The following is a 23,602-nucleotide window of genomic DNA, read 5'->3' on the forward strand; positions in this document are numbered from 1 at the left end:
AAAAGAAAAAAAAAAACAGACATTTTCCACAGCAACAAGTTCCACAATATGGGTGGATGTGGTTTGACCACCACCACCACCACCATCCTTCATCTTTCATCCGTACTGGTGTTAAAGAATAGTTTTAACAACACTCAAGACAGATCTTTAACCCATTTACCGTGGTGCTTTCCCTTGCCCTGATTTCTGAAGTCTGTCCTTTTGCTGTGAAGAGGAAATAAATGGGCAGAGGAAAATTGGGTGAGCACATGGCCCTGAGCAGGGAATGTGAGACCTTTTTTCTGAAGCACAGTAGTTTTTAAATAGTAGATCATACACTAGTCATTATTTTATATTTTGCATCCTCAACTTTGTCTTGTGCTAGGAGCTTTTCCTTGGGGCAAGAGATGATACTTTTAATTCTTCACCTAGACTATGTAAAAGTTTTCTTTTCTTAGCACTGGGAGTGTATGTTATTTAAACTTAGAAGTAATTTTGTCATTCAGTCACTCAGTAGGCCCATTTCCATGAGCTATTTTAAGGCCCTGTCCATTGTTTAAGAAGCACTACTGATCTTGTTTAGGGCTTAGTGGGCTGATCTCTGTGAATTGGAATTTAGTTTTTCTTGTTTTGCGCCCAGTTTGATTGTATTACGATTGGCTGGGCATGACGGAGGATCAGATGGGGGCGAAAGGTCAGTATCATCCCACCATGAGCTGGCTTGTCTTCCCCAGCACACCATAGGATGCTCTCTTACCCTGGCTAATGACCAGGGATACACACTAATGTGATAGAAGAAAAAGCCACAATGCACTGGCCAGAGGCTGAGGTCAGGGAATATTACTGAATACACTGTTTGCCTGAGGAGTTCACAATGCAGTCATTTTTCTTCTCTATCTGTTTCTATCTCTCATGTACTCTACTTCCTTGATTCTTCAGTTTCTAGTTTTTTCTTGACAAAGAGGAGCATAGCTTGCCAAGGCTGCAAACTGCTTACGCCGCCCTTTCTGGTCTCTAAACAGGTCATTTTGTTTTCTATTCCTGTCTCGGCGGAAACAGTTATCATCTGCCCACTAAAAAGGTCACACACACTCCGGCGCAATGCTGGAAAAGCTTGCCAGAGAAATTGTTGAGGCTGATTTGGCAGAAAGAATTACAAGTGACCTTTTACAACAAAAACAGAACCACCAGCAGCAACGCATTTCTCGATGTCTAATTCCTTCTGTTTCTTCAAAAATTATAGGAGGAAAATATATGGAGGCAAGTTGCTTTGAAAATATATATTGTTATTAAACAGGGAAGACTGTAATTATAGATTAGGCTGAGTTGATCATAAGGGACATCAGCAGCTGAAGGTCAGGTGCATCCACTGAATCACAGCGTCTGTGTGTACAAAGCGACGGGGCAACTCGGTTAAGCTTGAAACGTCAGCAGCTTCTGTGTCAGCTACCTAACGCAAACACTCACTCCTTCTCTGACACATCACAAACACACACTCACATATCTCCCACGCCACAACAACTACCCCCACCCTTCCATCTCCTCAGCTGATTTCACAGAGGCAGTGACCTCTGCCTACTGGGCCTGGCTCGCTGTCACTGATCTATTCCTGCCATTTGAACAGAGGAAGACACTCCCAGCCCGGCCGCAGATATACGTACTGCCTCAGCCTCCTGTCAAGTTTGACATGTGCGGAGAAACAATAGCCGAGTGCTCACTTGCATACTGTTAGCCTTGTCTAAAGCAATATTCAGTATTTTAAAAGGGACTATATCAATCCATAAAACTGCCACATGGACCACAACATTTTCTAAAATTACCATAACGAAATTTTTCTGTCTAAGGAGACAGATGGATTTGTTTACCTTGTTTACCAGGCAAACCTTATTATACTGTCACCTCCTCTAGCTGCAAAAAAGAAAGAGGAGCTTCAGCTTTGTAGAAACACAATTCAAAGTAATGGGAAGGGAACAGTAGTGCTGTCACACTTCGTCAGCGCTGCCTTAACCACACACTGTTCAGTGGGAACTATTGTAGCTTAGTAGATGAATGTACAGTAACCTTGGCTTGGGGTGCAGTGTATCTAGATGAATTAACAGCTCATTTGTGTTTTCCATAGGCTATATGCTAATTAATTAGACAAACACAATGTAGATCCAAAACATGCCCATCAGGAGTGTTATAATTGGTTCAGCATCAGCCTCAGCTCTCAGGGTGAGGGACACGTTCCTCTTCTGTGTCTCTGTTGTTTTTATCAGGATCATTTTATAGGCTTTATTTATCATTGCCGAGGGATTTGTGAAATCTTACGGAGGACAAACTTAGGGTAAACTGAGCCAGCATCCCACTTACTAACTGTCTGCTTGAAACAGCTTCCTTGAAATATTACAGACCTCTTTATTTTATGGAATAAGCCCAGTAAAGACCCTATTTGCTGAGGTGTGTCGTTGTGCAAATTGACAGCGGTTCCAAAATAGTCTAAGTAATGATCTTAATAATCTGTCAGAAAGGGTAGCCACTAACAGATCGTCAAGGTCACAAAGGAGAAAAAGAAAAGTAAAAATGCACACATCTTTCTTTTACCGATACTGGCATATTGAACTAGGTACTGAGCAGTTTGCAGCTGAGTCGAATCCCCACATATTTCTTTGTATGCACTCCATATTTCCACCTGCACAGCCTTCTCCATCTAGAAAGGTCAAGTGCACAAGGTCCCACCTGGGCCAGAAGTGGTTGTATAAACCAAACAAGGACACATCTCCCTGGGAGATTAATAGTAATGGCCCATTTTTCTGAAACCTGTTTCTGAGCCCTGGGAGGATGAACTCTTTCCCTGAACACCTTTTATACTAGAGCAGGAAACTGGAGTCTTTGCAGCTGCTGAAAGAAATGGAGGAAGGAGTAAAGACTTTGTTAATCTGAACCTTAAACTTCTAAAATGACTGATAGTTTGGAGAGAAAATGTTGAACAAACATTACACAAATATGACAATAATTTTGTTAATTATGTGTCCTTACAACGTACAATCCTTAATCATTTACCTTTCACTATGTCAGCTATTGTCTTTCTTTGCAATGAACATTATGTCAATCAAACAGCTTCAGAAAAGCAGCAGTATAGAAAGCCGTGGATGAGTTTTGCCCTTGTTGATTACGATAAATCCCTGTGTGTACACTGATCATATTTCAGATGCATAGACTTGGCACACATGAAATTTTCCAGTACACCTCAGTCCACTAGTGTCAAGTCGAGGACGCATCACCTGGGACCCACTGCCTCCAAGACTCCCCACTGAGTCCCCCCACTTCGCCCGGCAACAGGCGATGAAACTGACTCCAGTCATATATCAGCCCAGCTGGACGGGGTGTTTATTATTACAGCACAGCAAGGGAGTGACAGAGGGAGAAGGCAACAGAAGGAAAATTGGCAGAGGGGTGGGAGCAATGGAGGGGGAGAAGTTTCAAGGATGGGAGGAGAGGAGAAGAGAGGGAGGAGACCAGGAGGGAGGGAGGATAAAGAGAAGAGAGGGAGTTGGATGCCATGTAGAGCTGAGGGAGAGGACTGTGACATGGCTGCCAACATGTCTGTGTTTTTTCTGTATGCATGCATGTATACAGAATGCACACTACCAACACAAGGTGAAAGAAGGATAACGAGAAGAAGCTATTGGAGAGAGAAAATCGGTAGGTTTGGGGTAAGGAAAGAGGTAAAAATAAAGAGGTAACCAGGCAAGGAAGGTGTTAGCACAGAAAAACAACGTGGAGCATTGCTTGCTTGGGCGGGTGCCCTCCCTGCCCCCTCTGACTCCCCCCTCTGTCTCCCTCCACCTCTGCTCCCCCTCCATCCCTCCTGCTCGCCCTAGCAGCGTTGTTGATTAATGTGGGATGAGGCTGGCCCCGAAACAGAAGCTCTTTTCAGCACTGTCACACTGTGGAGATGGAGAGGCAAACAGTGGCCAAGGTGGATTTAACCACAAACCCACACACATACACACACACATACACACACAACACACACTTCTGACCAAGCAGAGTGGATGAGCCCAGCACGCCATCAAAGGCTTGGTATCTGCCCAGAGAGTCTGCCAGCCTGCCAGTGTGTGTGTGTCTGGTGATTTTGTAAAATGTGTGTGTTGTATGTTTGTGTGTTTGCACAGTTCTCGGTGTTTGTGCGGGTGCATTCACACTTCTGTTTCGTACACATGTGCCCGGACATATGTATGTAGATTTACATATTTTTGAGTAGTGGCAATTTTTATGACATTTTGAATTGTTTCAATATCTTACTCTTTTGTGTGACTTTACACTTAATCAGACTTTAGTCATAATATATAGATTCAATTATTTACAGATAAAAATTGCTATTTTATTCAAATAAAATAATTACAGTGTAGTCAGTGAAATTATTTTTTAACAGAAAGAGCAGTTGCAAGCACATTAAACCGACTCGCTTATATATCCAAGCGCTTATTGGATGGAGCAAATTTGGAACATGGAAAAATATTAATGAAAACTAAAATAGCTGTATTTTATCATATTGTTATGGACAGATTCTTTACTCTTCACAAAATTACAAAATCTTTTTTCTTAAAGTGGTAATCTCGAAGATTTTCTTTTAAATAAATGTCTGTTAAGTCACTATCTAACGCTGAATGAGGTAACACAATGGGGATTGAGCCTATGGCCCACGGATGAAAGTATTACAGTGTTTATATCTTTGCAGTATTATCAACAGGGTGTCTGTGGCGACATTCCCAGAAAAAAATGCTTTGTTAAGTTACAGCTAATGCAAAACGAACATTTACTACTGCTGCAGTTTCCCATTTAAAGCATTTAACTTGCAAAACACAAGTTGACTTTTATTATGAAGTAGTCACAGGAAATGCGATGTGTTTGTCAGTGAGCTTAGCACTTACCAGTATCGTTCATCAAAAATGCGTCTACAAAACAACGGTCATTTTTGGCATTTCTGGAGAGCGGTTCAGCATGAAATATTGCAGGGAGTAATGGAACATTCAGGATCAACCACAGTGACCCGGTAGATGAAGAGCTGCAGTCGACAGGCCGCACACCTCCAACTTCAAAGTGAGGTAGCCAACTCCTTTCACTCTCTGCTGTTCGCAGACTCAAGCCATGTGCAGCATAAAATTAGATCATAGTTGCTCACAGAATGATGTAAAAGGGCCAATTATTGCCTTAATTTTATTAAAATAATAATAGTTTGTTTTGCTGACCCAAGAATCCTGTGACCTTTAGTATTAAACTGTATTTGCTGTTACCACCAGTAACTACAAGTGTCATTAACTCAACCAGGAATGAAATCTTCAGGATTGCCACTTTTACAAACATTCCATTAACATTAGGTTAATTTCGTCACTCATGAAGTAATTTAGGAACAGTATGATTGATTTTTATGTTTGCACAAGCAAGCTTCCTTGTGTGTATGCAAAGCCATTTTACCAAGCCTCTCTGTGTTTTACAACACTTTCCCTCACTTGCCCTCAACTCTGCCAGACAAGCAGCCATATCAGTGCAGTAACGGCTAAAAAACAAACCTTGCAACCATAAACGGAGTAGCTATAAAAGCCAACCATGCCTGATGAATGCAGAGACATAAATTCCACTTTCTCCGCAGGACGAGACGGTGAATTGAAAGACATCCACTCTGTTTGCTTAGCATGCTGAACCACAAAGGCAACGGAGCGGGGATGTCTTATTTTTCTGGTAAACAAATCTAGTGAACCAAAGCAGCAGGGTTTTCCCCACAGGCCACCTAGATAACATCTCCATGTGCTGTGACCATCACATAACAAACCAAACAATAACATCCTTCAGGACAGAACCTCTGCTAAGTCTCTCTGTCTGCCCGCCTGTCTTCTAACTGTCTGCCTGTCTGTCTAATTGTTCCTCTGTCTTTCTGTGTTGCCTGTGTGAAGTTGTTCTTACCTGAAGCATAAATATTGTCTTGTGAATGAGCAAAGAGTCATTATAATGAATACAATTCTGCTCACTTTTCAAAGCATGAAGCATCAAAATACATCACATTTATGTCACCATGGAAGGAAAAAATTGGGACATTTTGAGCTGTTTGAAAGCAGCCTGTCTGCTTTTAATGTTTGTCTTTCTGTCTGCTTGTATGCCTTAAAATCAGTGGGTGTTATGTGTGCATGTTTTTTTAATTTGTCCATCTGCCGCCCTGTCTATCTTTTTTTTGACGTCTCCGTTTCCATCCATTGAATCAATCTTGATGTCTACCTGCTCTCTTTCTTGACCTGATGCCATTAAAATTCATCTCCACATGGTGCTTTTCCTTTCCCTGAAGGAATCTTGAAACCATTCCAGACATGCCCGCATGCATACGGGCAAGCAGGTATCTGTTTACAGCAGAAGGCTGAATCAGATTTCGGGGCTGTGTGTTCCCTTGCGTTTCAAGTGTTTGTAAATGAGTGTGTATGTAAGACCGTAGGTAGTTAGGTTTCTCTGCTTCTAAATCGAGCGTGTCAAAGTACACCTGGAGATAAAGACATAGGAGGAGGGCCTGCTGAGTTGTGAAAGTCATCCATCTATGTCCATCGCTTCATAGCTCAGCCCCTTAAACTCCCACACTTGGGGTTGAAAAATACCCCCTTTTATGTGTGTGAGAGTGTGTGACGGAGAAAGAAAGACAAAGCAAGAGTGGAAAGGGATTGTCAGAGGCTGTACGTGCACAGTATGTATGACAAATGTCTTTCACTGAGGTCAAAAAGAGCCCCACAGAATAGTGTTTATATGTGTGTATGTTCGTGTGAGAGTGTGTACGTGAGTACGTCCCTACCTTGTAGGTTCGGCAGGAGGGGTTGAAAGCATTTGTTCCACAAACAAACAAGGTTTCATCATTTTGCTGCAGGAGGACTTTGATGAAATTGTGACACTCATCCTTCAGGGAGCACATGTCGGGAGAGGAAAAAAGAGACAAAGAAGAAAGGAGGTCCATGGTGACATTTGTGGCTTTTATAATAGACACTTTTACACGGAAAGCCACATGTGGCTTTTTAAAGATGCTCTTTTTTCTTTCTTTTGAAGTACAGCATGAAATGCTCTATAGTCAAGTGAGAAGCATGCATAACAAACACCAAGCATACAATCATAAAATGTAGCGTTTCCTATGGACACATTAAGACATATTTACAGCAGATTTTAATGAGCCCTTCAATGTCTTTCTAGAGCAATAATGAAATATTCATATTACACGCTTTTGTTATAACTGCACAGTAAATCCATAGAAAATACAGTTATACTGCCATTGATAGCAGAAGGTACTGTATATGAGCCGCAGGGAGTGTGTTGTTGTGCCTGCAGAGTCTCCTGTGTCTGTTAATGTGTGTGTGCATACGCGTGTGAGAGAGAGAGAGAGAAACTGGGTGAAATTACATTTGTTACAGGTTCTCTGCAATGTATAATGTGTGATTCACTAAAGAAGTGTTTCGTGAAGAATAGGCTGACATTTGTTCTATAAATGAATTAAGGTGCAAGGACAGAAGATGCAGTGTTTGCATTTGTGTGTTTGAGTGTGTGTGTTTTCTCTACCTTATGTTTCCCTTTCATTCTGCAAGTGTCCACATCTGCCTGTCTGGACTTCCATGTCATTTTCTGGAAAAAAAATAGATGGAAAGAAATGAGACACAATGAGAGAAAGAGAGGGAAATAGCAAACAAGATAAACAAGATAAACATTGAGATAGGAAAAAAAAAAAAACCAGAAGGTACTGTAGAGCTCAATAACCAATCTATAATGTGATCAATAATCATCATCTGATATTCTCCATTATTGATTCCCCTCAGGAGGCACCTGCTCTGAGGTGAACTTTATTCTAAGCACTGACTTGAGATCGGTTTACCTTCTTGAACTTCTAAATCTCTGAAAGAGAGGTGGAAATATGATACTAACTCTGAATCAGAGCAGAGTCTGTCCAAGGACAGATCCCGCCTCAGAGCTGAGAGCTTATTTCTGTGGATTGATTGGTTGGCTGGCCGTCTTTGTGCACGCGCACACACATACACACACACTGCCTTGGCCTGTGGGTCAGCGCTATCCAATACCTGTCAGTAAACTACATACACACAAATGTATACACCCTCTTTCATTGTCACACACACTTACCAGTCAATGCTAAGTTATATCTAGTATCCAGCCACACACACACACACATATAATCACACACACACACACCCCTCTCCGCCCCTGCCCTGTGTGGCCTGAGGGTCAGCGCCGAGCCGCCGGTTCAGACCGCCACGTACTCGCCGCCGTTGTACAACATGTTTGGAGCTCGGCCACTGATTAAAGACCCTCAGTCATCAATCAATCCGCACGTCTCCCACCAGCCTTTCATCTGCAGCCCGCCCTCATTAAGACCCACTCGTCGGTCGATGACATTGAAGTGGATGAGGTGGAGGGATGGCGGGTTGCTGTATACACCAGAATGGCCTTGTTTGAATTCTGTTTGCATGCATTATGTTAAGGGCAAGTGATGCCAGTGAGGAGTGGTTGAAATGGTGGTCGGGATGAAATGGAGAGTGGGTTATTACAGCTGAGAGCCTATGTAAATACAGTATCAGACGCTTTTTGAATAATCTGAAACTATACAATGGGATATTCTTCCCTTTTGGATCCCACTCGTCTTTCTTGCCTGCCTGCAATTCATCTAATTTTCCTTTCCCCCTTTTTTGTTCTTTCTTCCCTCTGTTTCTCCTGCTTATCTTCTTCTATCCAATTCTCCTCCTCCTACTACTTCCCTCACTCACTTCCTCTACTGTCCCCTCAGCTTCTGTTACACACCCATCAGATCTTCCACCGTGACACTGATGAGCGTGGATGACGCAGGCATTTTGCTAGCTGACCGATTGGATAATCTTCTTAACGGGGTCACCATGGCGAGCACGCCAATCTCACACTGTTGAGCGGGTCAGTACGACTGCTGGCAGGCAGACATATATGCACACACACAAACACCCCCGTGCACACATCAACACACAGTGGCACTCACAGCCAGGTCATTAGCGTTACGTTGTCAATCACAGCACACTGAGAACAACACGTCCTCAAAGAGACAGACGTCTCACTCACCTTACTGAAAAAGATCTCGTCACTGTTGGCAGTGTCTGTGTCCACCGTGTATATGTGATCCCTGCGAGCGGAGGGTGAGAGAGAGAGGGAGAGAGAGAGAGAGAGAGACATAGAAAGGAGAGAGAGAGAGATGAGAAGATAAGAGGTCAGAGAGCAGCAGACAGTCAAAAATTCAACAGACAATAAACTCGTTTCTTTTCTTCACTCTGTTTTCCTGCCTGCAGGCAGCAAACAATGTCAAAAAACAGGGCTTTGTATAAACTTTGTTCAAACTTCAAGAAATGACAATAAACAAAAGGAGGCCAGAGCTATTTGCTCTGTCAGACTGAAACAGTCAACAAAGGTTGAGAGCGCGGTGGAGCAGGCCTGGGGACAAAAGCCTCTTTGTCCCAGAGAAAGGTCTTGGGGGGGGTAAGGGAGGAGGGGAAGGTTGAGACGGGAGGTGCCAAGTCACTCAGAGCTGTTCAGGTCAATTAAGCCTAGTGTTTGAGCTACAGGAAATCTATACTAACACTCATTATAGCTCAGACAAGAAGACTTATGTGGGCTGGCCTGAAAATATAGAGGTTTCTCTTTTATTACAAAGTCCAGCCATATAGGTCTCAAAGGGGCATATGGAAGACATAAAACACACAAGGGTTAACTACATCTCAGACAGACGGACCGGCTGGTTGACGAGGCATGTAGCTACACCTACTTACCAAGGAAAATCAGGGTGCAGACAGGGAGAGGGAGGGTACAGCAGGGGGAGGTAGAAGGTGTAGAGAGTCGGTGTGAACATAAGAGACAGAAAGAAAGAGGGATTTACCTTGTTTGAGGAGAGAACCAAAGGTGACCGTGTGAAATGATGTAACTGCTTTAATTTGTTGGAGATTAGCTCTTGAACGTGTTTTTAATCAAAGTGTGTAACAGTGGCGTCGTCAGACTCATGGCTTAATTACGTTCCAGCTCCCCAACCTGCGCTCATTCAGCCAGCCTGCCTTGCTCTCTCATTAACTAAATCTAATAAAGTCTTTGGAGGAACAGGCATCTTGAAATGAATCCACTTATATCGCTTTCCTGGGGGCCACCGCCATCTCCTCGAGGATAAAACCGAGTCTACTGTACATTATCAGCCACGATGCTTAAATTGAATAATTAATCTTTGAGAGCAGCTGAAATTAAGAAAACAGTGCTGCTTTCTTGGTGGGAGAGAAATTTTTTATGACTTGTTTTCTATCACTACTCCTTCTTTCCATGTCTACACTGAAATTAAAGTCCATCAAAACATTCAACATCATTTTTCAAACTCACTTTTCAAAGGGCGGTATACTCAAATCTTATAATCTTTATGGATAACATCAACTAATGTCAAATCAATCTGCAGCTGATCTTAAAAAATACGTTACATCCCTCAACTAAATTTTAGATTGTTGTAAAAATAAATCCTCATCTTTGAAAACGTCTGAAATTAAAAACATTTTCATTTAATATTGAGCCATGAATGCCGGTTCACTTCCATTAGCAAATGCCAGACGCTGTCACTGTGCATTCTGCTATGACTAAAAATCAAGTATTTCAGGCCAAAACCACAAACTCCTATGTAAAATGTTTTTCATTAAGGCTCTCCGGTCGCACCACCATTGCAGTACTCTAGCTTATTGATCTGGATTGAATTTCCAGGGTTCCTGAACGGCCCTTTTGTCTCTCAGTGTTTCTTTCACCTTGCCTCCAGTGTAACAGGATATATACAGGTCATGGGGCTGAACTAAACTTGGAATATTAAAAATGGCAAATGTAATTTGACAAAAAAAAAAAAAAAAAAAAACCCCAAACCATCACATATATGATAGAGGAACGACAGAGAAGAAGAAACGTTTTAATGGAAAAGAAAAGTGATAACAGTGATGGATGATATCACTATAATGTTCAGCTATGTCACCTAAAGTTCAGCGACTTGTTCATAACTTCATTTATATATTTATATAAAACTTCAAACTTTATATTAAAAAGACAAAACTAAATCAAAAGCTATTAAATTAGAGGATTACTTGGCAGATTTAATGTAATCCCGTGGGTTACTTTACCGCCTGCAATTCTAAAACAGCTCATGAGTAATGTGTAATTGACTGCTCCATAATTTTCGACAGTAACCCTCCCAGCTATTCTCCTTGCCTTGTGCCTCTCTTGTCCTGGTGCTGACAGCGTCCTCGAGGGCCGAGGCTTCCCAGCCACGGGGTTTTTGGTTCCAGCAGAGATTAGAGGGAGCCAAGCGATGAGGCATCCCTCAAACATCCTGACTGGAGATGGAGGAGGACAATGGAGCGGCTGTGTCTGTGTCAACACCAGCTCTCCAAACACACACATGTGCAAGGACACCCCCCCTTACCCCAACATGTTCACACAAACATACACATGCACCCTTTCCCCTCTTCACCACTGCACCTGAGCTCATATTAGAGCATATTCACTTCCCTTTGGTTAGCGAGTCACATCTATATAACTTCATGGTGATAATGAGAGAAAGACAGGCAGAGGCAGGGTCCTCAAAGACTACACCGGCAGTATCGTGTGTTTAGACCAATAACTACAAATCAAATATAATTAACGTGATTGCGGACCACTAAGGTAACCTCAAGTTTTAATATTGATTTACTAGCTTCCAGGCAGCCAGCGGGTTCTGTTTATTTAATCCTATGAAAATCAGCTTGCAGAGAGTTGAAACCTACTTGAAAAACATGACCCATAACAGCCAACATTTTATCGCTTTTATTTCCTGGCAACATTACATTATTGTCACAAGGTACGATCTAACTTTTGACATCCTGTAACACAAAGAAAACACAAAGTGAAAATAAGGCTGCAATTAACAATTATTTTCATGATTGATTTAATCTTCCCATTATTTTCTTTATTTTCTTTAATAATTTTGTTCATATTTTATTGTTCTGAGTCTTAAAAACCTGAAAAAGACAGACGTCCCACTGACCCAGCCGCCTAAAGCCGAGGTCTTGATTTCAAAACAGTTCTTGCATGCTAAGCACAGTTCAGTATAACAACTAACCTGAGTAAAAGCTGTTGTGCTGCTGGGGCAAAGATGTGGCAAAGCGTAATCTTACATCGAAATTTTACTATGCAACAGCATGTTCCCATTTGGACTGAGCAGTTCTCTGTGAATACAAAAATAGTTGTTCTATTGTTTATTGTCTCCTAGAATAGAAGCCATTTACATTACAGAAGCAAAATTTACATCTTACTTGGAAAATTATCTATGAAAATGAAAAGTGTTATATGAGTGTTTGTCCACTTAATTTGCATACTAATTGGATTATTCCAGGCATTTTAGATCAGGTAAATCAAGTTTTGTAATAATTTACAAGAGCAACTCATAACTCATGTATACTATCCATAATGTGTGAATATTTAAAGCAATGTCAATTTATGTTTTCTTTTTTTCTTCATCATGAATTTTATTCCCTCTATCGGTAGATTAATATTATAATGGATGGATTTTTTTTTTTTTAATTTAGGGGATATTCCTGCTTGAACTACAGTTCCTATGTATTCTACAACTTGAGCTCCGTTTATTTTATTTATTTATTTATCTATTTTTGCCTACATTTGTTCATATTTTAGGCAAAATGGCACCATTAAAAGTATTCCGAATTAGCTGTTAGTAGTTCCAATTTGCAATTTAACCATTAATGTACAGACAACTAGTTTTGATACGCATTCAAAGCAAATTTATGAACGTCAACTAGTGATGGGCCTTGGAGACAATGTTATCCTCAGTGGAAAGTGTAAGTCACACTGAAACTAAAAAATTGTGTATCATGTCTGTCTGTTTAGATTTGACTGAGCTATGGAGGATTGTCAATTTTGATGTAAATTGCAGCAGTGGGTCGCTAAGGGCTTTAAAGTACCTTACTTTCCTCCATGAAACAGCCACTGCTGCTCCAGCCGGCCAAATCCGCAGGCCGAAGTACAATAACTATCTCCCCTTTCTTCTTTAAAACAGCAGCATGCACTTGTCCCTTTCACCTTATGCAGTAGCTTTGCTTCAAGTCTCTCCCTTTGCACCTTCCTTCAGCTCTCTCATGCTCTCCTGGGGAGGTCTGAAAATGTCTGATTTATGCCAACCACTGGACCGACATCTACTTTGTTAAATTTAGTCTCAGACTCCAACTTACAGTCCAGTCAGAACTGGTCTAGTGTGACCAGGCCTTAACTTGGATACAAATGACTTCATTTACTAAAATCCATACAAAGATGATTTGCTGCATGACATTCTTTTCCCCATTATTTTCTCTCTCTCTCTCAGCTGTAATCTATGATTCAAACATGCACTGAGGATGGCGCGATGATGTTACACAAAACATACGGGTCTATAGGGGCTGTGGTGTTGATGATGAAAAACTCAGAACACCGTGAGTTTCTGAGGAAAATGAAATAACAGAAGTCTTTGATAACTGATGAGTGCAGAACATTGGCTGTCAAATGAATCCCTTGGCGTGGACTTCGCACTTCCCGCAATACAGCAGCAAAAATGTGTGAGTAGGACGGAAGGTATGCAAATATCCTCTTAGAAACAAATATGGAAGCACTGTTAAAGGATGGGTACAGACAGAGAGAAAGAGCTGAAAGATCAAGGCCAGACAGTAGACCAACTGAACGGGGGCAAGAGTGTGAGATTGAGTCTAACAGAGTGACATAGAGGGTCTGCATCGGACATGTAGCCATGCGTGGCCATGAGAACACAGGGGCTTTGTGTGGAAGAATGTCGTTTTCATAACAGCACATTTCTTCTGGGGTGACCGCGGGCCAGCTTGGTCCATCTGCTGGGCCTTTGTCAAACTATCTCGCACTCCAGTAGCAGAAAAGAGGAGAATGTGATTAGCATGCACCCCGCACCTTGTGCCACCACCCCTCTTTCCGCAAACTAAATGCCTACACGTCCCCCCCCCTCCCCTCCACCTCCCACCCTTTCTCTCTCATCACCCTCTTCACCCATATTCCAATCTCTTCATAGCTGGATCATGGGTGGTAGAGGAGGGCCCATTGTACATTGTTTTGGCTTTCACTGGTTCAAATCCTCTTCACAAAGTGGATGGGAGGGAACTGGGGAAGCCAGCAGGCACCTTTGGGCTGTGAAGGGAGTTTTTGAGGCCTTGAATGGGCTGAGGGCATCAAGAGGCTCTCAGTGATGTGGTGGCATGAAATACAACAAACCAGAGTTCACTCACCCCCAAGCTGAGGCGGGTTGTTCTTTTTGAAGGTTGAAGTTCTCATTACAGCTTTCTATATTCTCACCACATTTCCTTTTGTGTGACTGTATATGAGTGTATGTGTGTTTTTTGTGTGTGGCTGGGTCTCTAGGGTGAGGGGCATGTTTTGAGTTCGCACACTTAGCTCAATAAGGCGGACATGCATAATAACTGCATAAAAGATGTGATTTTTGTAATATTTATTGGTTCAAATTCATCCAGTAGTTCTCAAAATATTTTCCATATCTCCATTGTTATTGCTAGAGAGCCCAGTAAATAAGGGAATTAGTAATTTGTACTCTTAATTTAATAATTCTTATACTCAAATTTGTCGTTTGTGCTTTTGAATTACTTAATCTGTGCTCATGAATTAATAATTGTGCACACCAACTAACAGAACATGCCATTAAACAACATTGCAAACATTTTAACATACGGTAAGAGGATATCACAGATCGCACCATGTTGTGTTTAATGCACAATGTCATAAGTATATCCACGTATTTCTGTTCAAAATCAAAACAAAATCCCAGGCAACTCAATTTGATTAGATTGTCCATTACCTGACAACTTATTAACTTTATTTTGGAGTCATTCACTGCTTTCATATAAAGCTACATAGCGGTTTATGTGTAGCAGTCGAAGCTGGCCAGTAATGCTGAAACAACATGCAATGTAGCATCCCAACTCTATGAAAACAAGTCTGAAGGGAACATGGACAAATGTATTACAATAACTTAAAAATATTGATATAAAGGAAAGAAGTCAGTGATTGTATAGTCCCCTCAACAACAATATACACCTCCTGGCCTGTCACTAATGCCCTGGGTGCTCTTCTCTAACTAACCAGAGTAGCCACAACAACCTATAACTTATGTTACTGCTGTTATACTAACATGACACTAATTGAAGAGCGTGAATTACTACTGACAAGAGTAAAAAAGTATTTTAAATACTTGCAGAGTTACATTTTAGCTGGAAACTTGTTCCAACTTTTAATTCAGGTGATTATGATTAGTGGAGCTGCAAGCTTTGTTTCAGAGTGTGGACGTGGCTGGATGTCGGTGGCACTGCGAGGAGAGGGAGAGGAGGCAACCGTGTAATCCCCGTCATTAGTGGGTTTTAACAGGATTTGGTGCAGCTACAATAATGGAGACTCTAGTGGCCTCCACTGCGAGACCCAAAGAGACCCGACAGGGAAGAACAGCAGCCATAGAGTCACGACTGTTCCAGAGGACTCAGCTGAGAGAAGGTAATCAGGATTTTGACTCTGTGTGTGTGTTTGTGTGTGTGTGTGTGTGTGTGTGTGTGTGTGTGTGTGTGTGTGTGTGTGTGTGTGTGTGCGTGTGTGTTCCTTTGTGAGAGCTAACGGCAACCACAAATTTTGGTCCCTCCACTCTCACACTGATCTGGCTCTCTCTCTCTCCAACACACACATTCTTTCTCTGGTTCCCATGCTTCCCAGCCTCAGAGAGAGGTGTAAACACAGTGTGGTTGGTGTTACCATGGTAAAGGCCGACTGAGGGCCGGGAATGGCGACTATGCCCTGCATGTGGAAAGACCTGGGGCATGCTTGCTAGGCAGGGTATACAGTAGCACATTCACATACACACATGCACCATTATGTAAGGTGGATGGTCTGTCTTATTCTCTGCATGTGTCTTCTCCTCATGTCCTCAAACCTGAACCTAACCTCAAAGGGAAACTGCAGCTTCATACAACCTGGGTTGCATTTGCATAGTTTTAGCCATCAATTCTATAGGCACCTCTCTTATTTAGCTATTCATAGCTAAACATATTTGGAAAAGAAAAAAAAGGAATAAGTTAAACTGCCCGTTTTATACATCCACATTCTGACTTCCTGGTTCAATTTACAAAGTTATCATAAACGCTTGAAATGATATCAAAAACTAGAAAAATAAGACCCAAGTAGTAAATAAACTTCATTTTCCATTAAAGTAATCCTAACTCAACTTAAATCTTAAACATTCTACCTCTAAAATAGCTAATTAAATAAGTGAGAACTGGTGATGTTGAGCACATCTTGCAATAAATGTCCACACTCTGAGGGATCCGGAACAACACACTGGCATCCTCAGGTCCGACAGCAATGAGCTTAATATCCCCAAAGTAAAAAAGTCTGAGAATTGAGATTAGAGTTTCAATATGTCTGTCTGACTGCTTAATGGCAAGAGGCTTCAATCAAATCAGTTGACTGAACACATGCGCACAGTGAAGAACAGTCATTGGGACATGGCTTGCTGTGGTTACAGCAAGTCTGTCCTCCTGTACAAAATGAGCCCATAGGTCGTCTGTGCCAGCAGCTTATTACAACCCATAGTTAGGTTTTTATTGTTAGGCAACCTCTAACGGCCGTAGTTATTATGACCGAAGCAAATTAGGAAGATGCATTAGGAAGTCGCATTAGGAAGTCAGTGGTCGCCCTTGTTCATTTCTCATTTGAAACCAATAGCCAATGTTGTTTCTTTTGACCGTGACCGTTCCACTTAACTGCATATTAATTATTTTAACCATGACAACAAAGGTCCTCTAACCTTAAGGGAGTACTTATTTTAACCTAAACCACAATCACTTCCTAAACCTAGCCCACTAGATTTTGTGCCTAAACCTAACCAAACTTGTTGTAACCATGACGACAAAGCTCCAGTATGGCTCCCATTGTAGGGGCACTATTTCAGGAGACGCTCCCATGGGCCCTATCAGAGGGTAGGGACAAACGAACTATATGATCATTCAGGTTGGAGGACTGCACACACATAAACACCCACATTCATGCTCACATCCTGACACAAACACAGATACACATATTTTTTGCAGAGATCAGAATGATAAATCTCCCACTGCAGTGATGAATTCCCTCTGAATGTTGTGCATAGTGTACCCTGACCATGAAATATGGGTTGTGGGGATAGGAGTCTCCCTGTGTCCATCTCTCGCTGCATCAAGAACAGTTTATTCCTTTTACTGAACGTGACTCTGCTGTTAAACACCTGAAACACAGATGACTACAGACATACATAAACCACTCAGCTTTAACCGTACTTTAATATACAGTGAGGTCCAGAAGGCTGAGACCACTTTCCCATTCACTTGAACTATACATCATGTCTCTGTTATCGTAGATAATGTGTAGTTAATTGCTAAAATAAAAATGTGTCAAAATTCAGCTTGGTACAAGGCTGAATCTCATGCTCGTCAATATGATTTAAAAAATAAACACCTCTTGCTATGGTTCATAAATAACAACTATTCTCTCTGCATTTGTATGCAGAGAGTGATTTAAAGAAGGTCTTGTTGGCAGAAAATTTGTGATGTATCCCTTTTGTTAGCGACAGATATTTGAGGAAAAGTGAGAGAAATTAACTTTATACTCAGCCCAATGCCGGTCTTGTTAAAACTGAACAAACAAGAGGCTTTTTGACAGCAGTCTGATATCTTATCAGGTTGTACTGTCGCCCTGGATAATGCACCAAAGGGAAACTGAGTGATGGAATAAGATTCAGAATATTAAGAAACTAAACTAGACATGTACTGAATTCATAATCCACATTCAATATATCTAAGTCTAAGAGGCCCAATGAACACATATTGGAAAAACCGTATGACCTCATCAAAAGAGGTCATTTGGTTAAGTGTCTCCCCATATATAATGGCTGAAACAGGACTGCAAAAGGAGCATCTGATTCCACCAAATCAATACATTTCATTCAAGGCTCCAAACTAAGGATGAATTATCAATCACTGCATCTGTTGCTGACTTCATCTGGTGCCAAAGATTTGCCTCTTTCCCTCTATGGATTAGTCCACTTTTGTCTATTTACAATTTCATCAGTTGCTATGTTTGCATGCATCTCACAGTTTAAAAATCTTGTGATTTCATTGCCAGAGACAAAACAGGAGCCAAAGGGATTTAATACACTGAGCAGCCATTCAAAAAACAGCCTGAAACAGTGTTGGGCTTTGGACTGCATTCACAGTGGCCATCTGCAAGCTGCTGCACACCAAGAACTGAAACTCACTGGTCTAGAGGCATGATGGCAAAGCTGTGTGATACTGGCCCCAGAATAAACAAGTCATTTGACTGGACAACCTTCATAAAAGCAGCTATTGATGTTGCCTATTTTTTTTCCTGCGGCATTGTTCGTTGTTTCATAGCTTAAGTTTTGCTGGGCTGGCTCGCTTTCACATTGATTCCTGAAGCAGTGATTGTCTCCACTGTTTGCCTTAAACTATATGTCATTCAACTTTTACATGTCTTTATCGATATTCTGTTAGTGCCAATGGATGTTTCTGCAGGGGCTGTCATTTTGTTTCCATGTTATTGACTCCAACATTCTTCTCTGTTTCAGGATCAATGGCGGTCATCTGGGTCGGTCTAATCTGAGGCAGCCATTCCAGTTATTCGGGGGTGACATACCCTGGCCATGTGTCAGAGTTCCCGTCTGCTTTAAGCAAGTATCCAAGTGTGGGACAGACGCACCAGGTGACCTTGCACATGCACACATGAACACATGCATAACTCGCTGCAGACACGATCATGGGCTGTAGCACCCACACCCATAGGCACACCAACACATGTTCACCATCCCCAACGTACATCTATGCACACACATACACCCACATATCACACATAAGAAAAGACTTTTAAATCCCTTCGACAACTGGCCAGCATACTAAACTGGGCAATGCACACCTTCTCTCTCTCTCAGAACACACACACACACACACACACACACACACACACACACACACACACACACACACACACACACACACACACACACACACACACACACATGCTCTCTCTTTCACACTGTTTCCTTTTTCACTCTCCCCACACCTTGCCTTAATGACCACAGATATGTTAAAAAGCTCTGCCACTTAAAGCAGCAGCCTCCCTCAGCCACTTAATTTGACATGCTTGGGAGGAAAACAAAAAAAGACCCCTATTGTGGCTTTCAACGGTATCCAATCAAGACTGCCACTCAATTAGCCATGGATGGCAAAGAACAAGCAGATAAGGATCTATTTTATTGAGACCTTTTCAATGCCTGCTTTAATGTTATACAGTACATTCAAGCCTCCATTGCAGGTAAACCTGGTTGTTGATGCTTTGGACATGGACCTGCCTGTTTTTACAGTGCCATGAGGTGAAGCAACATGAACATTTCTAAAAGACTAATGACAAGAAAGAGGCTCCAGATGGTGTGTGGTTGTGCTATATTATCTCAAAAAGTCTAGTCACACAAAAATAGACACGGAGGTGAGAAAACACATTGATGGACAGGCAGAAAGCAATGAAGGCAGGTGACAGTCGAGGAAATAAACTGCAAGACAAAGAAACAAAGAGTTTTAAAAATCGACTTGTGAGGGTAACTGGGCTGCAAACAAAAACAAAGTACCAAAACTTCTGTATTAGTCCCAAATTGCTGATTATCGACAACACAGAATGTGCATTCGGACTGTTTGGATGGTGTATTTAGACCCTAAGTATGGAATATATCAAGTAGTGTTTTCTGAATAATTGAAAACTCTTTTCTTTGAGATAAGCGTTTCATTCATCTGTAGTTTTTGTGTGTATAAGTGCGTGGGTGTGTGTGTTTGTGTTAGTTTGTATGTCTGCCTGGATGTTATAAAAAAACAGGGCACAAATCTTCGGGGACATTGTTTGAGGTAAAAGGGGTTTTGGCAGACGGCGAGCTGAAAATAGACAAAAAGGTAATGAAAGAAAAGGTCCAGACTGCTTTAAAGTCTCGTGAATTAGTCCCTCCTGATTCCCCAAACTTTAAAAGAAAACAGCACAGCAGGGCTCCATAGTTCAGTTCAATAGCCAGACTGCTGTGGATCTCACAGCCCTTAGCCATTATCGAGTTAAAATGGGATCACATGTTGACAGCCCCCAACTGGCAACAATTGATGAGAATCATTCTGAAAGTCAGCTTCAGTCAGCAGCTGTAATATGAGAGGGCATGATGAAAGATTCAATAGTCCTGGTGAATCTACGCTTGCTCAATTTGAGTCATCCTAATCTGCAGCGGCCTGCACTTTTATTCCGCAAAGAAAAGTAGTGAAACCTGCAGTAAAATTGAATTTTACTGCAGGTTTACTTGAATTTATGTCCTTCCGTCTGAAATAGCAATAGTAATTGAGGATGTGTGTGTGGAGAATACACATGTCCATAAAATCGGACCAAACAGCTATTATCACCCACCTGGCTGCAATGTATAACGTCCTGTTCATGATCATGATGAGCTGGATGTCCAGTTTGTGCCGCTGTGTGTTGTTCCTGCCAGGTTTGTGGCCTACAAACGCTGGATACTGCTTTGTGTCTGCAAGGAGAGGACAGAAAATGAATCCCTGCATGTGTTAACAATACTCAACTGTAATATCTGTATTAATAAGCTCAATAATTTGGAATTTATGAATTTGACAGCTTATGTCAAGTGTCTAATTGGTTTAAGGTCAAATGTCAGCCCGTGTGTCTTAGCCACCACATTTGTTGGCTGAGGTCTTCCTGCAACCATAAATTGTAGGCTAAAAATATGCTGCACTGTACCATGCAATCGTCCTATTGTTAGTGGCTTTGGGTGAAAGCGCTTGGTTTGAATAAACAGTCTGATGGAGGAGCAGGTGCATGTGAGGCCTGCTGGCCAGGAGATACAGCATTGAGCCCAGAGAAAGTAAAATGGGACAGGACAGAGCGAGAAGCAATGACCATATCTTTATAGCCTGCCACAGCGTTAACACTATCACACACCATTAGGAGTCCAACAGAAAAATAAGGGATTATCCTTTGATGTGGGGTGGGCTCCGTTTCAAATGCTGCTTTAAGTCCTTGAGTTTAGTGTGTGTAGAGGGCCTACCTTGGGCGCCAAATTACACTCCATGCCTTCAAAATGCATTCAGTGTAGGAGGAGGTGGGGGTTGCAGAGGAAGCAAGGGTTGAGAGGGATGTGGAGGAACAAAAGGATAGAACAAGTGACACAGATACTGAGAGGGGGAATTGCGAAGTGGAAGACAAAAAGGAGAGGGAAAAGAGTGCAGGGAGAGAGTGAGTGAGGACTTGTGATGGGAAAAGGGACAGTGCACAATAAGAGAAAGGAAGAAGGAAAGGAAGAAGGAAAGAAAGAATGAAAGAAAGAAAGAACGAAAGAAAGAAAGAAAGAAAGAAAGAAAGAAAGAAAGAAAGAAAGAAAGAAAGAAAGAGGCATGTACTTACAGTTGCCGTGTGAGATGCTAATAGGCTCGCTGTCTTCGGGGAAGCCTGCCCCGGCTATTTGCAGTAGCGTGAAGTAGAGTAACAAGGCCTCTGACCTCATGGTCGCACCCACACTGCTGCTGCTGCTGCTGCTGGTCCTCTGCTACAGATTTACCTCAGCCTGTACAAAGAAAGACAGAAGTGGTGGACAAGGAGGAGAGGGATGCAATGGAGAGGGATGAAGAGAAGAAATGGGGAAGGCACAAGGAAAAAAAAGAAGAAAACAAAGTTTGTCAGCCAAATCTGGTTTCATCTGAACGCTTCCTCATTTATTTTCCCTCCTCATTGTCTGCATTTTTTTCTGTGAAACAAAGCAACTCCACAGCCGGAGGGAAAATGAGGAGGGGTAGAAAAAAGAAAGAAGTTAGCAAAACTAATTCAAGTCCACCTGAATTAGCTGTTTGTGCATTTTGCACGGCCCATTGCAATCTGTCAGAGATATATTTATATATGTATTTTCGATGACTCAAGTGAGCCGCATTGCAAGCAAAACAGAATTAATTGGATTAGGGTGGTAATATGCGTCATAGATCGATGTCAGGCTTCTCTCTTCCCCTCTCTCTCTTTCTCTCTCTGTGACAGGATCTTAGTGAAGTGGGAGGGCTCTTGTTGAGATTAGCCTGCTGTAAAGTAGAGGCAGTACCTGGAGATGGGGCGGGATGGCGTCGCACATACCTAATTTCCCACTTGTCTGTCTCCTATAAGGGTAGCAATCCCACATCCTAACTCCTACAGGCCGATGACTACCACAGGCTGAATCTGCATATCAGTATGGTAATTAAACACTCAGTTTACCACAGCAGTGGTTTAAGAGCCACCTGGAGTCTTGTACTTCCCTTTCTTTCCTCTTCATCTAATTTCTCATTGCTCTTCGTTTACCTTATATGCCAACTCTCTGTTCTTATTCAGTAAGTGTGATGACTGTCCATTTCCTGGAAAAGAAATACCTGAATGCTTTTTTCTTAAATATTTACATTTAAATCCTGAAAACCCAATGTCCTGAACAAGGGGGATTTTCTAATGTAATGTGTATGTGTTTACCGAAGTGGATTTTATAGCAGATGCCCTAAATTGTGTTAATCTAATGACTTCATTGCACAAACTATGGCAACTCTTGCAGTTTGTGGCAACAAATTACACCCATAAATCATCCAAGAAAATTATTGCGTCTGTAATCTAATCAAGAATAAAGCATTTAATTTGCATAAAGCACCTTCTTCTTCTTTTTCTCTAGCTGAAGCTGCAGGGGTGAGACGTTGCTGGGTAGATAAAGTAGGGTATGCTTCAGGGATGAACAATTGAATAAAATAGTCGATTTCATTTGCTCGAGTCTGATAAAAGTTGTTTATCCCACGCTACATTTTCATTCGCTATTGTATGTCCAAGGGGGAACGAACGGGGGAGAGGAAGGAGGGAGAAAGAGAGACAGGATGGGAATTACTTTCTCTTTTCTTTGTCATGTCTCTCTCTCTCTCTCTCTCTCTCTCTCTCTCTCTCTCTCTCTCTCTCTCCATGCTCCCGTGAATCTCATTCAGGGGAGGAATGAAAACACTATTCACTAGGAGAATCACTTTAACACTGAGGAGAATACCAATACTAAAGCCTGGATACGACCTTGATCTCACAAGCCAATCTGTTCTCCTTCCTCCTTCCTCACTCCTTGGCCTACTCCTGTCCTCCTTACACTGTTTGGTTTTTTTCATACCTAGGTATTTTTTAAAGAGAAATACTAAAATGGATTTTCCCTCATCATTACCTATATCATACAGCAAAGGTTGTCTGAGCTGCACTTGCACTGTAAATTCCAACTGTATCCAAATTGTAAATAAAAATGGGCTTTTGCCTCTCTCTATACAGCACAGTAAACCTCTGTGGAGGGCTGAATTGTGTTTTTCTCCTGACCCTTGACCCGGAAGTCCTCCAGTAATTCACTGATTGATGAGCAGGAAGTGGCGCAAGGCACGGAGGTTAGCCCCGAGGGAGCTAACACAGTGAATGA

The 23,602-nt window shown here is 41.9% G+C and overlaps 1 protein-coding gene across 2 annotated transcripts in view; it reads right to left on the reverse strand.

Moving 5' to 3' along the window:
• sema6a (sema domain, transmembrane domain (TM), and cytoplasmic domain, (semaphorin) 6A) overlaps positions 1–23,602 on the reverse strand; it is a 105,373-nt gene that overhangs the window by 37,874 nt on the left and 43,897 nt on the right. For both annotated transcript variants that reach the window (XM_040155494.1, XM_040155493.1), the window contains exons 2-6: positions 21,565–21,724; positions 20,557–20,674; positions 9,082–9,142; positions 7,546–7,608; positions 6,794–6,895 (exon numbers count right to left, since the gene is read on the reverse strand). In XM_040155494.1, the coding sequence (XP_040011428.1) occupies positions 6,794–6,895; positions 7,546–7,608; positions 9,082–9,142; positions 20,557–20,674; positions 21,565–21,664 (444 nt within the window). In that variant the 5' untranslated portion in view covers positions 21,665–21,724. The remainder of the gene's footprint in view (positions 1–6,793; positions 6,896–7,545; positions 7,609–9,081; positions 9,143–20,556; positions 20,675–21,564; positions 21,725–23,602) is intronic.

This window comes from Xiphias gladius, chromosome 19, assembly GCF_016859285.1.
Source record: "Xiphias gladius isolate SHS-SW01 ecotype Sanya breed wild chromosome 19, ASM1685928v1, whole genome shotgun sequence".
In the NCBI taxonomy this organism is placed as follows: domain Eukaryota; kingdom Metazoa; phylum Chordata; class Actinopteri; order Istiophoriformes; family Xiphiidae; genus Xiphias; species Xiphias gladius.